This window comes from Canis lupus, chromosome 5 (assembly GCF_048164855.1).
Source record: "Canis lupus baileyi chromosome 5, mCanLup2.hap1, whole genome shotgun sequence".
NCBI lineage: Eukaryota > Metazoa > Chordata > Mammalia > Carnivora > Canidae > Canis > Canis lupus.
The window spans coordinates 8,316,573-8,334,293 of NC_132842.1; the positions used below are offsets into that span (position 1 = coordinate 8,316,573).

At 40.4% G+C, this 17,721-nt stretch overlaps 1 protein-coding gene across 1 annotated transcript in view; it reads left to right on the plus strand.

The window, feature by feature from the left end:
• Positions 1-17,721, plus strand: part of C5H10orf67 (chromosome 5 C10orf67 homolog) — a 194,214-nt gene that overhangs the window by 126,480 nt on the left and 50,013 nt on the right. Inside the window, exons 10-11 of the mRNA XM_072825143.1 lie at positions 386-445; positions 1,071-1,247. Of these exons, the coding sequence (XP_072681244.1) occupies positions 386-445; positions 1,071-1,247 (237 nt within the window). The remainder of the gene's footprint in view (positions 1-385; positions 446-1,070; positions 1,248-17,721) is intronic.

Sequence of the window (17,721 nt, forward strand, 5' to 3'; positions counted from 1 at the left end):
ATTATCTGAAATTTCTCCAAAACTTTTATATGACCTGGGATTTATAGTTATCATTATAATATGAGATGAATTATTACCACAAAAGCAAACAATGTATGTTTCTCTATAATCCTTATTATGCTTAAAACAATGAACAAATGCTAATGACTTTAAACACAATTTTATTTCTTTCTGTTCACCTCTTTCAATTGCTTTTTTCTTGGCACAAATTTATTTTCTCTTCTAATTCATATTCAACAGCATAATTTATGTTCTCATAATAGTGTTAGTAGTTAAGTGGTTTATAATTCTATTCTTTCATTGCTTGAGGAAGTTTAATAGAAAAATTCTCCTTTTTAAAATATTTGCAAATGATAACAAATGATATGTGCCTTCAATTTCACAGATTAATAAACAGAAGGAGGACATGGAAATAAGGAAAAAGTTGGACAGCTCAGGCAGCAAGGTTTGCATTTAAATTTTTTTTTCTTCTTTTATTCTATGCCCTAATCTGACATCTGGGTTGAAGAATGTGTACATACTGTCCTGAGACTTTTCACTTTCCAAAATCTGATTTTGAAGGAGAAAATGCTTAAAAGTGTGGATGGGAGTCCAGGATCCCAATGGCTGAGGTCCATGAGACGGTATAAACCAACAAAGAAGGGATGCCCAGCTGAGGGAGAGGGGAAGGTGTCATCCTGGTGCACTAAGCCCTAGTTAGGTTCATACCCTATCTCCTTGGGTTCCTGTCCCTTCACTCCAACCTTTTATTCCCCTAGCTTCCTACAAATAAGATACAGTCCTCAAGCTGCCACTTCACCCCCCTCCCTCCTTTCCAGGTGCTTCCAGAAAACACTGATCTGTTGGTTTTTCTTAGTACAGTGGCATCAGCGGGAGGTGTGGAAAAACAGACCCAGCCTACACATTAAATCGGGCCAAAAAAGGAGTGTGGGACTGGGCAAAGGAACAGATCTACGCCCTTTGGGGCTGAAAACTTGACCATGCAATGCCCCCTCAAGGGAGGAAAAGAAAGGGATGCGAATCTGAAGAGTGAAGTGAGAATAACAAAGCCCCTTCTCTTTGTGTGCCAGAGCCTGAAACCAGTCAAAGTGAAAGAGACCGCTTTGTCTCCGTGGCCCTCACAGCCCAGGATTCCATCCAGAAATAGAGCCATTTCAAGGTCACACTCACCCTCCCTCACTGTAGCGACTGTTAAGACCAAGATAGTTAAGACACCAAAGAAATCTGCAAAGGAAGAGCAGCCCGTGGTAAGAACCAGTCCTCTGACCCCACCCTAGGACACCCGCGTCCACAGAGGGCCCCTACTGTATTAGCACTATTGTGACCTCAAGGCCAACGTCAGCAAGGCCGACCGTCTCATACATCAGGTTCCCCTACTCTCTATGCCTGAGCTGGGCAGGGAGGTCTCTACACCAAGGTGTTCTTGTTGGGTCCCCCTGACTGCCCAAGAGGATGCCACCATTATCCACAAGTTGATGTTTAATTTAGCTTAGCCACTAAGGCTCAGTGGCTCTCTATTAAATTAGCAAGACAGATAAGCCATGTTCCAAGCACTTTCTAGGGTGTATAATTCCTAACTCATTACTGCCCAGGACCTGTCTAGCTTACTGAAAAGGGCACTTGGGTGGCTCAGTGGGTCATGATCTCGGGGGCGCGGGATGGAGTCTGCTTCTCCCTCTGCCTGTGTCTCTGCCTCTCTCTATGTGTCTCTCATGAATAAACAAAATCTTAAAAAAAGAGAAAAAGAATCAGCATACTGAAAATCCCCTGAGTGTCATGCAGCCATATAGTCCATTTTCTCATAGTATTCTCAGTTGACAACTGGATGAACTCACATCACCAGAGACACGTGTGCATGAATGATATGCTGTTACTCTCCCAACCCATCATCCTCCCCAAATAATCAGAATTGCTTTTTACTGGACCCGAGGCAGCACTACTGGTCTGTATAAGAGAGCATGTTAAGAGGTAGCTCTCTGACGGTCAACTCAATGTTGACTTGGTGTGTGGACGCCGCTAAAGCTCTGCTCATCATCGTGCATGACACGACCCTGCCCTTTAGAATGTTCCTGTGGAGACCTTGCTTCTGCTGTGAGCTACAGGAATTGTAGTTCTCTGAGCAACTGATCTGGCCTGTGGGCACCGTGAGTTGTATAATTCGTCAAAACTCTTTTTCCATGTTGATTTTTAGAAAGCTTAAAAGCCCCCTGGTGATACATGGAGCCAACATGTAGCCCTTCCCATACTCCTCTGCCTGGCTCCTGCACCTCGCCTTGTTTTTCCTCCTCCTCCTGTGGGGGCAGAGTCTGCCTCTCTCACACTTGGGGCAGGAGGAGCAGAGCAGGATCATGCTGCCTGTGTCATCCTTGTTTCAAATGCAAAGGTACAGACCCCTCATGCCCACCACCCACTGGGCAAGGCTCATGGCTCCTCCCCAGCAGAGGAGCAAGCCAGCAGGTAGAGAAGAGAGGCCCTGGTGTAGACCCCAGGGGCTGAGATAAAGCATTCTCCTCTGAAAGTATTTCCACTTCCAATCAGGAAGTATAGACAACTGGAAACCAGCGTAATTTCCAAAGGAGGAGAATGTTATTTGGGGGGGGGGGGGATATGGTGCATGACCAACCAGTGCCTAGGTTCTAGAAGGAAGATGTTTAGAATGCAGTTCTTAGGGAAGTTTTTTGTTTATCGATTTGTGTGTGTGTGTGTGTGTGTTTGTAGGGTTTACTTTGCTTTGTTTTTGTTTTTTGTTCACCAAAGAACAACAACAAAAAACTGAACAAAAAGAAATCTAGCCCCAAGGCTGAGTGTGCAATGCTGTCGGCTGACCTGGGGGACAGGTCAGCCGAACTGAGAGAGGGGTTCTAGTGTCAGCCTCAGACTTAGGGAGCATATGGCCGAGGCTGTGCCCTGTTCCAGAAGGTTCCATCAGCTGCCATGAAATCAGGTCCCTTGGCGGTGGGGAGTGGAGGGGGTGGGCAGAGTCTGGGGTCTTAGGCTCTGAGAGGATGACGGGAGGACTGCAGAGCAGGGGAGGTATGTGGGACCGAGCAGCAGAACCCCAAGATCAGAGCCGCACGGGGAGCTGCCCCAGGCCCTAACTAAACCCTACAATGGCAGATTAAAAAAACTCCAGGGTTCTCGATTTCCAGCTGAAATTTGAGCTTCCAAGTTCACAGCCACAAGGGGCAGAAAAAACCACTTGTCCTCAGTCACAGAAGATGCATCCTAAAGGAGAGACAGGGCTGATAGGATCTCTCAGAGGTGTCAGTTCAGTGGGATGTTCTGTTAGAGTCAGAGTCTCCCCTTCTGACCATATAGGATTGTTATTTTGATGTTGCCAAAGCCTCACAGTGTGTGTTGTCAGCTGGAGAAACTCAGAAGTTAATGTTTAACCGTAAGTAAAAATTAGACCGGAGGAGGGGGGAGGTGACATAAGCTGGTGTGCACATATTTCTATTAATTGACTCCATTTAAAACTGAAGTATATTTTTCTAGGTCACCATTAACACTATCATATACATTTTCATTGTTAGTAATTTCCATAGAAGTGCCCCCTTATATCTGATCTTTCCATGCGGCACCGTCTTCACTGCAGATTAACTTGATGCATTATGAACACTGACTTTAATTTTCCTCTTTTTTCTTTTTTAAATCTTTCATGACATTGACGTAGCTGGACTTCTTAAAAATTGTCTTTAAAGGGTTTTGCGACATGTATCGCATGCAAATGACCAAACAGAGAGCTCGCCGAAGGAACTTTTTACATCAGTCATTTATCTTATCTAATTAATCATACTTATTTTTTTGAAATCTGTGTCATTCGGTGGGAACTGCACACGTGCTTCACATAGTGGAGTACACAGTGATAAACTGAGTGTTTAGCCAGTCTGAAAAGCACGATAGGAACATTGCTGTTTGATTTCTATTTATGAAAGATTTCACAACATAAAATTTGTATTTGCACAGTGTTTTGTGTAAAGTTTATTTTTTGATATCTGTGAAACATTTCAAATACTAAAGTTTCACGTAACAAGGTTAGATTGGATTCCCAGGGGTTTTTGCAAACCTCTCTCCTCCCCTCTCCCCAGGGTAATTAGTTAATTAAGGTTGCACCCAGTAAATGCTTCCCTGGAAGACTTCTGAGCTTCCATGGGGTAACCTGGTCTATGCTGATAGAACATATGGTGTGTGCTTAGATCTGCAGAAAGCATTAGGACTGTCTGTGTGGGAAATGGGACATGGACAAAGTCAATCACGTCCGCATCCTTAAAGTTCACTCACTACAAAGCAATTTGTACAGCATAGAGGACTTCAATAAAAACTCTAGACCATTATTCTTTTCACATTTAAAAATTGTCAGGTAAAATATTTCCGCAATAGTCTTGCAATTATGATCACATTCACCCTGCAAGCTAGTGATTTAATAAAAATATTATTATAAAATAGAGAATGATTGTTATAGGATTATAGGCTAGGTAGGTGAGGGGAAAAAAAAATCTTTCTTTCTGAAATTGACCGTTGTCCTCCTATGCAAACCTCTTATTTGATTAAATTCCACATGAAGCTTGAAATAAACATCACCAGAGAAGAAAATAATATAATCTGTTTATTGTTTCATTATTTCATTCTTTTTAATCTTGGCTTTGCTTGGTAGGGCAGGCAGTTAAGAGTTCTGCAGAGCAACATGGGAAAGCCTGCATTTTGCCATTGTGGATCTGGCCAGAGTGGATGGCTGTTTGATCCAAAGATAGGATCATCCTGCGCATGTGCATGGTCTTCAGAGGCTGTCAAAGGATACTCACTGTATTTTGAGAGACTTTGTTGACACAAAAGAGTTTTCCATATTGTACTAGATCTTTCATCAAATAGCTTTACAATGTAGGGATTATTAGAATCATATACTCTATACTTGTTTTATTTCAAAATCAAAATTTTTATTTGCCACTAAAATGAATTCATCTTTAGATTATGCTCTCCAAAATTGGCAAGCTATATATAGAAGTCAATTGAAAGTGGCTATTACTTTCTACATTGTCTTATTCTGAGTAGTTCGATGATAAATTGAATACTTTCAGTATATTTGGGACTGAAAAGATCTTAGCGAAAATCATATTCAATTTTTGTTACACAAAGGAAAAATGTTTTTAGATAAGAATCACATGATGGGGGATCTCTGGGAGGCTCAGCGGTTTGACGCCTGCCTTTGGCCCAGGGCGCGATCCTGGAGACCCGGGATCGAATCCCACGTCGGGCTCCCGGTGCATGGAGCCTGCTTCTCCTTCTGCCTGTGTCTCTGCCTCTCTCTCTCTCTCTCTCTCTCTCTCTCTCTCTCTCTCTCTATCACGAATAAATAAATAAGGATAAGGTATGGGAAGGGGGATTCGTATGGTAAGGGCTAGTGATAGGGCTAGGATGGGTGCTAGGATATAGATATAGAGGATGTGAGGGGTCGTAGGGGTTTCTTTGCAAAAAGTTTTACTGCATCGGCGATGGGTTGGAGAAGACCATATGGGCCTACAATATTGGGCCCTTTTCGGAATTGTATATAGCCTAGAACTTTTCCTTCAACAAGGGTAAGAAAGGCTACGACGAGGAGAATTGGAATAATTAATGAGATAATATTGATAAAGCTTTAAAAAAAAGAACCACATAATGGTTTTTTTTTTTTTTTAAGATTTCATTTATTTATTCATGAGAGACACAGAGAGAGGCAAAGACACAGGCAGAGGGAGAAGCAGGTTCCCTGCAGGGAGCCTGACATGGGACTTGATCCCGGGTCTCCAGTATCACACCCTGGGCTGAAGGCGGTGCTAAACCGCTGAGCTACCCGGGCTGCCCACATAACGGTTTTTTGGGGTTTTTTTTTTTCTCTCTCTCTTTTTTCTTTTTTTTTTTTTAATAAATTTATTTTTTATTGGTTCAATTTACCAACATACAGAATAACACCCAGTGCTCATCCCGTCAAGTGCCCCCCCCAGTGCCCGTCACCCATTCACCCCCACCCCCCGCCCTCTTCCCCTTCCACCACCCCTAGTTCGTTTCCCAGAGTTAGGAGTCTTCATGTTCTGTCTCCCTTTCTGATATTTCCCACACATTTCTTCTCCCTTCCCTTCTATTCCCTTTCACTATTATTTATATTCCCCAAATGAATGAGAACATATCATGTTTGTCCTTCTCCGATTGACTTTTTTCACTCAGCATAATACCCTCCAGTTCCATCCACGTTGAAGCAAATGGGGGGTATTTGTCATTTCTAATGGCTGAGGAATATTCCATTGGATACATAAACCGCATCTTCTTTATCCATTCATCTTTCGATGGACACCGAGTCTCCTTCCACAGTTTGGCTATCGTGGCCATTGCTGCTAGAAACATCGGAGTGCAGGTGTCCCGGCGTTTCACTGCATCTGTATCTTTGGGGTAAATCCCCAGCAGTGCAATTGCTGGGTCTAGGGCAGGTCTATTTTTAACCCTTTGAGGAACCTCCATACAGTTTTCCAGAGTGGCTGCACCAGTTCACATGCCCACCAACAGCGTAAGAGGGTTCCCTTTTCTCCACATCCTCTCCAACATTTGTGGTTTCCTGCCTTGTTAATTTTCCCCATCCTCACTGGTGTGAGGTGGTATCTCATTGTGGTTTTGATTTGTATTTCCCTGATGGCAAGTGATGCAGAGCATTTTCTCATGTGCGTGTTGGCCATGTCTATGTCTTCCTATGTGAGATTTCTTTCATGTATTTTGCCCATTTCATGATTGGATTTGTTTGTTTCTTTGGTGTTGAGTTTAAGTTCTTTATAGATCTATAGATCACATAATGGGTTTTAATGCTTTGTCTTCTTGTTATGTTCTGGAGGAACAGTGATGGCATTTTATTTGTAGAGTTTATAATATTTTAATATAACTTAATTAAGGATCTAAGATACAATTGTGGAAATCCAGAAAAAAATAAATTTGAGATCTGTATCAATTTTTATTCTTCCTTAGACACTCTCAGGCAGGGCAGTTGCTAGGTCCTGACCACATGTACCACCCTAATGGTAACAGACGTATCATCCTTGACATTCAGGTACCCACAGAGCAGCCATCTTGCCCCTCCATGCATGGTGTTGCTTTATTGCTTTGCTTGGGTTTCAGCTGTGGATTTCTCTCCAGTTCCCACTGGAAGTTGAGGCCAGTCTTGAACACTAGGTCATTTAGCCAGAGTCCTGACACTGCCTGGACTTGGGTCTTACTCTCATGAACTCTTGACATATTGTTGCTCATTCTAACTGCCCTTATTGCATGTACAAATTCTGCTACTTGGTGCCATGAATTCTGTCATAGAACTTATTACCACAGGACTGCTGCAGTATGGATGCTGGCCAGAGCCAAGCCTGAGGTAGCTGCACGCCCCTGAACACTGGGCATTGGAATATTGGCCTCCCCCTTTAGATCTAACTCTACTAACTTGTCAGTTTCTCCAGCCCTGACCATTTGAGGCCCAGTGTCCACAAGTCCCAGCTTTGTCCTCACACCCTGGGGATGATTTTACAATACAGCAATTTTTTTTTCTTTGGAAGGAATATAATTTCATGGAGGATGGTACTTGAACTTTTCTTCATTTAATATCCCTTTGTTTTCTATTCCTGTAGTCTCTGCTTGTCCATAAAAAAGGAACAAATTAAAGTTATTTGTTTTCCCTGACTTATTCATTTAGTACATATTACTCTTACCCTCTTACCTTGCATATCTAATCAATCTTAGATAACCAGTGATATTTCACGGAATTGATTTAATGCCAGCCAAATCCAAAGAGTTCTTAAGGATTGTTAAGATATACAACTTTATTAGAGAATCAAGGTACTTTCATTTAGACTTTTAAAAATCTGAAAATAGCTTGAAGACCTTCTTCACCAATTTCAAGGTGGCAACCATACCTCTGTTGAATATATGAATATATATATGAGGCTATCTGAATGTAATATAATATAATTTAATATACTACAAGAAGTAGTTACCTACAACCAATGCCACGAAGTGTTATGGAGTTCAATCAATCCATTGGCTAAAAGTATACATATGGTGAGCCCATATTCAGTTTCATGCCACCAGAATTTTTTTTTAAAGATTTGTTTATTTATTTTAGAGAGAGGGAGAGAGAACATGAGCAGGGGTAGGGGCAGAGGGAGAGGAAGAGAGAGAATCCTCAAACAGACTCCCCACTGAGCATGGATCCTGACATTGGGCTTGATGTCAGGACCCTGAGATCATGACCTGAGCTGAAACCAAGAGTTAGCTGCTTAACTGACTGAGCTACACAGGTCTCTTCATGTCACCAGAATTGATTGACACGAGCCTGAATGGACATGGCCTAGAATGTAAGTCTGATGAAGATACATAGTATTTCTAATGGTTTTCTTTTTTTTTTTTTTAGAGTTTTTATTTGTTTATTCATGACAGACACACACACACAGAGAGAGAGAGAGAGAGAGAGAGAGAGAGAGGCAGAGACACAGGCAGAGGGAGAAGCCGGCTCCATGCCTGGAACCTGACGAGGGACTCAATCCGGGTCTCCAGGATCACACCCTGGGCTGAAGGGGGCGCTAAACTGCTAGGCCACCGGGGCTGCCCTATTTCTAATGGTTTTCATGAAATAAGGCATAAACATATTTTAAGTTAATTACTTATGTTAAGATTAGAAAGACTTTAATAAACAGTTTTTTATAAACAGATTTTTATACAACCATTGGAAGAGCTAAGGAGAATAAGTATTAGGAAAACAATTTTAAAAAGATTTCATACTGAAGCATCCAAATAACCAGTTGGTAAGAGATCAATAAGAAGTCACTGCAATTTTTAGGAACCTTTGGCAATTTTCTACTGCATAGTTAGTCTCAGTGGTGAAGATAGTATTTCTTAAGTGCTCTCCAAAAAGTTATGAAACTCAGGTCTGGCCATTCATCTTGCTTCAAATGTCTCCTTTTCAACTTTAATATGTTTTCATATAAAAAAACTGATATAATTTGTCACAGCAAGATTTGTCAAATGCAAATGCATTTGACACTTTCACTTATACCATTTCTGGAGCTTTTATTTTTGATTTTTTGATTTTTAAAAAAAATTATTTATTTATTCATGAGAGACACACACATACACACAGAGGGGTAGAGACATGGGCAGAGGGAGAAGCAGGCTCCATGCAGGGATCCCAGTGCGGGACTCAATCCCAGGACACCAGGATCACGCCCCAGGCTGAAGGCAGGTGCCAAACCACTGAGCCACCCAAGGACCCCCAGAACTTTTATTTTTTAATCTTTTTTTTTCCTAAAGTAGGCTCCAAATCCAATGTGGGGCATGAACTCACAACCCTGAGATCAAGAGTCGCATGCTTTACCAACTGAGCCATTCAGTCATCCCCCTGGAACTTTTCATTCTTAATGTAGATCTAAGTGATCTACATTTCCATCTGGTATCACATTCTCTCTTCCTGAAGAACTTCTTTTTTTCAGGTGCAGGTCTTCTGGAAATGCATTCCCTCTCTGTCCTTTGATTGAGCTTCTTGAACTTGTGGTTTGTCTTTGATTAACCTCTGAACAATATCTCCAATTATCTCGTTTACCCCATTCTCTCTCCCCCTTCTCCTCTTGCAACTCCAATTACACATATGCTAGACTGATACTGTGCCACAACTCTTGGATGTCTTGCTCACCAATTGTGAACTATTTTTTCCTCTTTGTGTTTCAGTTAGGAGAATTTCTTTTTCATACCTTCAAATTCACTAGTTATTTTCCTCAGGTGTATTGAATCTGAGGAATGAGTCATCAGATTTTTTTTTTAATTTTTATTTATTTATGATAGTCACAGAGAGAGAGAGAGGCGCAGAGACACAGGCAGAGGGAGAAGCAGGCTCCATGCACCGGGAGCCCGATGTGGGATTCGATCCCGGGTCTCCAGGATCGCGCCCTGGGCCAAAGGCAGGCGCCAAACCGCTGCGCCACCCAGGGATCCCGAGTCATCAGATTTTTAATGTTCTCTTTTTCATTCCTAGTATTTTCATTGGATTTTTTACATATATATGTGTATATATCTATTTTTTTCATCTCTCTGCTGAAATTCACTATTATCATCCATGTTGTTTACCTTTTCTCCTAGCTTCTTTAACATTTTAATTATAGTTAGTTATAGTTATTTTAAACTCTCCATCTGATAGTTCCAAGATCTAGGTCATCTTTGAATCCAATTCTGTTGATTGCTTTATCTCCTGACAATAGGTTCTTTTTTCCTTGCTTTTTTGTCTGCCTCATAATTTTTGATTAAATACCAAACATCATGTATAGACTAGTACAAAGTGAAGTAAACAGTATGCACATCTGGAAACAGCATGCATCTTCTTATATCAGATTATTATTGTAAGGAGTTCAGCCAGTCTAGCTAGAAGCTGAGTTGAGTTTGGTGGTTGCTGTGGTTCTTCTTGACAGCAGTCATGATGTTCCATTTGCAGGGATACGTGCTTGGAGTGAGAGTGAGAGAAAGAGAGTACTTTTGTCCGTGTGCTGATGCACCCTCAACTTCAGCAGAAACCTGTCCACTTGTGCCACAGAGGTCTTTCTCTTGATGCTACCCTTCCTCAGTAGTAGGCAGCTATTGTTTGGTGTTCTGCAAGTGAGGCAGAGAAGGTCCTCTCTTGTTCTAATCCTCTTTGGGGATTGCTGTGTACTTGGGTCTCAGAATTGGGCTCTCTCAGGATTCTTGCCCCTCCTCCCTGCGGTGGTTTACTTCTGCTTGATCTGAAACTGGCCTTGGGCAGAAGTTTCCTGTCCCTTCTGCAATAGTAGGAACCTCTACTTGGTATTATTAAACTCTAAGACCCAGGACAATTGCTTACAGGGAAGAAAAATGTTTCTTTAATTGTTTCCCCTTACCAGAATATGTCTTCACTTATGCTCTGTAAGCAAGAAGCTTTGCTGCCCTCCCCAGCAGTTGAAAGTTTTTCTTTCCTAGAAAGGAATGCCCTGGGAGAAGTGGGTGGAACTTGGTGTCTTACACTTCTCCACCAATCACGTTCTTTGAGTCTGATTGGCCAGAGAGTTTGTTTCCCTTTTTCGAGGGATTTAAGACTTTTCTTCTGTCTCAGGGAAGATACTTTTTCTCTTAGCATGAGCTGATACCCTCCTGAAGTCTGCACTATCAACAACTGTCCTGCCCTGCTCTCAGTTATCCTCATGAGCTTCTGGTAGGACATGAGGTAAAAAGCTGAGGGTGAGTGTGAACCCGCCTTTTAACATGTCACCCCAGCTAGTTCAGACTGCTCTGTTAACCTGTACTTGCTCTTCAGTGGTTCTTTACATTTTAGTTTATTTTTTTTTATCTGCTTGTGTTGCAATTGACATGATACTGCTTCTGCTGTAGATGAGACTATTCATGCATCACATCTTCCATTGCAAGGTCTTGCTCCTCTTTGGAATTCATGTTGCCTAGTTGTGACCTCAGTTTTCTAATGGGTCCAAAACAAGTTGTGACTTTGTAGTGTATCTGGGTTTTTCTAGTAATTAGTATGGCAGTGGCTTTTTTTTCTTCTTATGTGGGATGCCAGAAGCCTGAATCTTTTTTTTATAAAACACTCATACTTCTACAGAATTTTCTCAGTAAAGAAATGTCAAAGAAAAGAGGCACCTGGTGACTCAGTGGTTGAGCATCTGCCTTTGGCTCAGGTTGTGATTCCAGGGTCCCGGGATCGAGTCCCACATCAGGCTCCTTGCAGGAAGCCTGCTTCTCCCTCTGCCTGTATCTCTTCCTCTTTCTCTGTGTCTCTCATGAATAAGTAAATAAAATCTTAAAAAAAAAGAAAAGTATTTTAAAAATGTCAAAGAAGAAAGTAAAAAAGAATCCTGTCACCCAGAGGTAATTGTTAAAAACTCCTTGTGACCATCCTTTCAGACAAATCTTTTTTTAAAAGATTTTATTTATTTATTCATGAAAGAGAGAGAGACAGAGAGAGAGAGAGAGAGAGAGAGAGAGGCAGGCTCCATGCAGGGAGCCCGGTATGGGACTCGATCCCGGGACTCTGAGATCATGCCCTGGGCCGAAGGCAGGTGCTCAACCACTGAGCCACCCAGGCGTCCTGTTTTCAGACATATCTTTTTTTTTAATATTTTATTTATTTATTCATAGAGACACAGCTAGAGAGAGAGAGGCAGAGACACAGGCAGAGGGAGAAGCAGGCACCATGCAGGGAGCCTGATGTGGGACTTGATCCCGGGTCTCCAGGATCACACCCTGGGCTGCAGGCGGCGCTAAACCGCTGCGCCACCGGGGCTGCCCTCAGACAAATCTTGATGCAGATTTGCACACACACGTAAATATATGGGAACATCATTCAATACATATAATCAATTGTGTAGAGTATTTTACTCCATGGAGGTAGCATAATTTACTTAACTAATCTCTGTCAATTTAACAATACCTTCCAGAGATGTTGTTTCTACCCTCTTGGTATTATAAACAATGGCTTCATCATCTTTAATAAAGACATTTCCATCATGGAAGAGTTTTGGTTACAAATTTTTTAGATTAGTTTGATAAAAGGTGTGTATGTAAAGTCTAGGATGATACGGAACCAGAGGAGGAGGCCAAACCCACATAGACTTTTGTCTTGAGATTTGCATATAGTTCAGATCAGTCTGGGTTCTGTAGGGCTTTGTAGTTCCATCATCCACCAAGATGTTTGAAAGCCCCCTGGCAGACATGAATTGGCACCCTTGGGGCACATCAAATGGGCCTTGGAGCACATCAGATGAAGACTTATCCTATTTTTAAAAGAATTCCCTAGCTTAACAATTTTGTTAGAAGAAAATTCACTGGTGATATATGTCATTAAATGTTTTGTTTTTACTTTTGGCTTATTCAATGATTAATGCTTGCTTGCATGCAGCCTCATATTTTATTTCAATGTTCCTAATTCTCCAGTCTCTTTTCTCCAAATTGTCAGCACACAGGCTCCTTCTGCCCTCTTCACATGTTTGTCCTCCCTCTTCACCCCTCCCCACCACCAACCAGGACCCACAGATACACTCTGGTGTTTAAACAATAGTTGCTTGACATAGAAGGTAAAAAGAAAAGAAATGTTCATGTAAAAGTCAAGATTAATGAAATTTTAGAGACAAAAGATTATCTTACTTCATGGTGAGTTAGAAAGATTGTTTTGATAGTAATATATTTAATGGTTTAAAGGAGCGAGAGGCAAAGAGACAGTAAAGTCCAGAAAGAATGGCCAAAGTTTGAGAAGAGGGAAATTTGTGGAAATTATGAGAAAGAGGAGAATGTAATGATTCTTTCATTGACAAGAAAAGGAGAAAGTGGATATGGTCAGGAATATGGTTAGTCTTATGGCGATTAATAAACATAATTGCATGTGTTCTGTTATTATAGACCTTGGCTATTGATTCCTAATTTAGAAGATTAACATATTTTTAACATGTTTCAGTGCTTAAAATGGAAAACAAACTAGCATTATAACCTTTGTTATAAATGAACCTTATTTCTTAATTTTATGGTTTTTTTTGGTTATGTGCACAAATTCAAAAGAAACCAAGAACTACTTATAATAAATTCTTTCTAATCACAATTTTTGGTTATTTTCATAATTATTCAATTTACATTTTCCTACTTTGGAAGTTATCTACTTTTATATTAATATAATCATTCATTTTCACCTCTATGTATTGTTTAGCTGTCCAGTCTTTGCACCTGTCAATGAAGTAGCCACATAAAGACCAGCATGCATATTCCAGAGAAAGTGGAATGCCAGCAGCTGACAAAACAAAATGACAGTTTAATGTGGACAAAGCCAGGATTCAATCTAACATGCTGTAGTAAAGTTGAAAGTTCAACTTAAACTGGAGAGCAAACACTCTAGTCTACATATGGTGTTTTTTTTTTTTTTTTTTTAATGAAAAGAGAAGCTATCTTCGTCATTGTAGAAATATTGTCTTTTGGAGAGATTGAATAATTATTTGCTTTAGAGAAGATATGCTTTAGCAACAGTCTTATCTTTAGTTATTACAGAGTTGATCATTATATGAGAGGCAGGAAAAGGGAGCCTTGAAAAATTGAAACTCATGTTTACTATATCTGAATTTAAACACAGAGTCTTTTTAATAAATTTTCAGTTGTGGATATGACTTTGAATATAGTGAAGTAAATAAATACAAATGTCTTTCTACATGGGAACTTATTTTGTTTTACCAAATTGTTTTCCTGACTTTTTATGGATTACTTTTTATAATTTGGGTTAATTCTTTCCCCAATGGCCTACTGTCAGGTGTCCTCCAAAGCTTGGAATTCTTTTTTTTTTTTTTAAGATTTTATTTATTTATTCATGACAGACACACAGAGAGAGGCAGAGACATAGGCAGAGGGAGAAGCAGGCTCCCTGTGGGGAGCCCAATGCAGGACTTGATCCCAGGACCCTGGGATCACGACCTGAGCCAAAGGCAGACTCTCAACCACTGAGCCACACAGGTGATTTCCTTGGTCCATTATTGACCAAATGACAGTCAACTCACTCTCCTTCTGCCTGGGGAAGAGAGGCTGTTCGAGTGGATTGTGCTCTTTGAGAACAAATAGGTTGGGAAGATTCTAAAAAGTGTATATGCCACTGTGATGTTCCTCACTTTTTTGAATCCAAGGAGGGCTAATAATAACAAAGGCTTTTGTTGTTTTAATTAAATTGCTGTTATTGGTCTAGCTTCCTGTCACATGGGCTTTGAGAAGACTGAGTCACAGTGTTGGTAGCAGTAGTTGGTGGTTTCTTGTAGGGAGTTTGAGACAGTGTGTCAACAATTAAAGGAACATTTATCTGGGTAGTTCTAAGGCCACCATAGGGCCCTCCAGGACTGTGAGGACTGATGGAGTGAGAGTTAAGAGTTTAGAGAACTAAGGTAACAGCAGCAGGTTAGAGTCCAGGTTTGGGAAGTCCCTGTCAGTGAAGAATAAGTCAGAACTGCAGGTCAGTCACCCCTGCACACAGGCTTCTATCCCAGACCTTCTGCTTTTCTCTCTCTCTAAACTTTATGAATGGCCTTCTCCAAGTCTTCAGCTTCAGCCAAATTATTGGTGACTCCAAATTATATCTCTAGGATGAACCCCATGCCCAAATTCCAGATTCCAAGCTTGCCTATTATATGTCCTCCTTTGTTTGTTTTTTATTTTTATTGATTTACTCATGAGAGACACGGAGAGAGGGGCAGAGACATAGGCAGAGGGAGAAGCAGGCTCCTTGCAGGGGGCCCGATGTGGGACTTCGTCCCAGGACCCAGGATCACACCCTGAGCTGAAGCCAAACGTTCAAACACTGAACCACCCAGGCGTCCCTATATGTCCTCATTTGAATGTGCCATGGGTTTCTCAAACTCAAAGTATTTGAATCTGAACTTACCAAATTATTTTTCATTAAATAAGAAAATAATGCTAGCACACAAAATTGCCCTATTCCAATTATTTTTTCTTTTCTTAGTGAATGGTTCCATTGTCCATCTAGTTGCCCAAATAAGCAATTATGAGCAGTTTCCTTCTTATTCAAAGAATGCCCTAAGTTCTACCTCTTTTATAATGCATCTCAAATATGTGCCTTCTACTTCAGCCCTGTTCTGCTTTTTATTGTATCTTCGGTTCCTAGAAGTTTCCCATCACACAGTAGGAATTCAGCAAATATTTAGTGAGTGAAAGAAGAAAGAGAACAAACAGCATTGGCTCTATAGGAAATGGTTAACTCAGGGGACAGGCAAGAACTTAAAAGACATTTTTAACATAAATATATTTTGGGAAACATTCATGAGAAACTTCTCCATTAAGGAAGGACAGACAGCTGTGAGAAAGGAACTGTCTCAGGGAAGGAATAATTTCTTGGAAGTAACAATAACAGCAACAACAACAAGAAGACAGCAATGGCTGAATAATAGAATTGACACAGCTGAAAACCCAATTAATAACCTGGAAGAGCCCTGTGTGGCTTAGTTGGTTAAGTGTCTGACTATTGATTTCGGCCCTGGTCATGATCTCAGGGTTGTGAGATTGAGTCCCACGTTGGGTTGGGACTCTGCCCCTGCCACCACTTGTGTGTGCTCGCTCTTTTTCTCTCTCAAATAAATAAATAAAATCTTTTTAAAAAATAATTTGGAAGACTAAGTGAACAATGTCACTTAGAAAATAGTGCAAAATGGCAGACAGAAATTATGAGAAAAGTTAAAATATGGAGGATGGATCCAAGCAAGAGGTCTAATACCTTTCTAATAGAGTTTTCAGGAAGCAAGACAGGTACAATGAAAGTAAATAAAAGAAAATTTCCATAAACTAAAGCAAAGAGACCTTAAAAGTCAGATGGAAGGGCCCATCAAGTGCTGAGCAGGATTCAAAAGAAAAGCAGAGTATCTATTGTACTTTATCAAATCTCAGATGCCAATGGTGGTAAGACATTTTAATTTTGTGTACCACTAGCAAGGCAAAACTGCAGCCTATTGAATTGTGATGTGCACACCAGTTGTAAGCCATCTCAATTTCAAAGCTGTTAAAACACTGGGTGGGACACAGAATATGTCTTAGAATTGATGAAAATAGCAGGTACATCCTGGTGAAATTTTAGGTCTCTAAGAATTAAAAAGTGACGAAGACACTTTATCTATAACAGAACAAAACCAAGGAAACTACTTTTCTCATCGGCATTACTGATTGCTGCAGGAAAATAAAGCAAAGTTTTCAAAAGGAAAAATTCTTGAATCCTAATTCTTATATCCAACTGAAGTCTCAAGTGAGTATGTAAGAAAAATAAAGATATTTTTGAATATGGAAAAACTCGGAAAGTTTATTATACTTGGAACTTGTCAAAAAGAAATTACTCAAGAAATACTTTAACCAAACACAGAAAGAATCCAATATGCAGGATGATATGGACACAAGAAGGAGAAAGTCAGTGTGACTCAGAAGTAAGGGGAGCTACAAAAATTAAAAGTTGTCACATTAGACCAGTACTGGGAAAAGCCTCCTTTCAGTGGCAAAGCTTAGTTACAGTTTTACATTTCTGTCCCTATGAAGCCAAGTACACTACTTGGTCCTATAGTAAATAATATTTACAAAAACACATTTCACTTTTTAGAATCAGTGTAGATAAAGTTTGGGGCACTTAATTATAGTTTGAGAACAATCCTATAGACTTTAACATTGTAAAAGTAGCATTCCTTCCAAAAACTGGGAGGTTGAGAGAGAGGAGTGTTGGGGAGAAAAGAAGACTAAATAAATTTCCCATTTTTCACAGCAGGGAGTTAAGTCAAAATACAGATGTTGACATATTTTGAAATGATAATAAAGGCAACTATGATATAAGCTAAACATTTGCAAATTAAAAAACACCTAGGCATGTGAGGGAGAGAGAGAAGGTGGAAGGTAATGTGAATGCTTTAAATGCTTCATCTCTATTCGTGAAGAAGCCCAAATCAAAAAAGGCTGTTATATATTTATAATAATGATGAGAAAAATGAAAATGAAACACAATGAGCAAACCAAATCTTAGCTTCTGGGAAGTGAGAGTTTCAGGTTTATGTATGCTATTTGCAGTTCATTTAAAAAAATACATGCATGCATGATCTATCATGAAAAATCTAAAGTAATAGGAGGGGCACCTGGGTGGCTCAGTCAGTTGAGCGCCGACTCTTGATTTTGGCCGGGTCCTGATCTCAGGGTAGTAGGGTT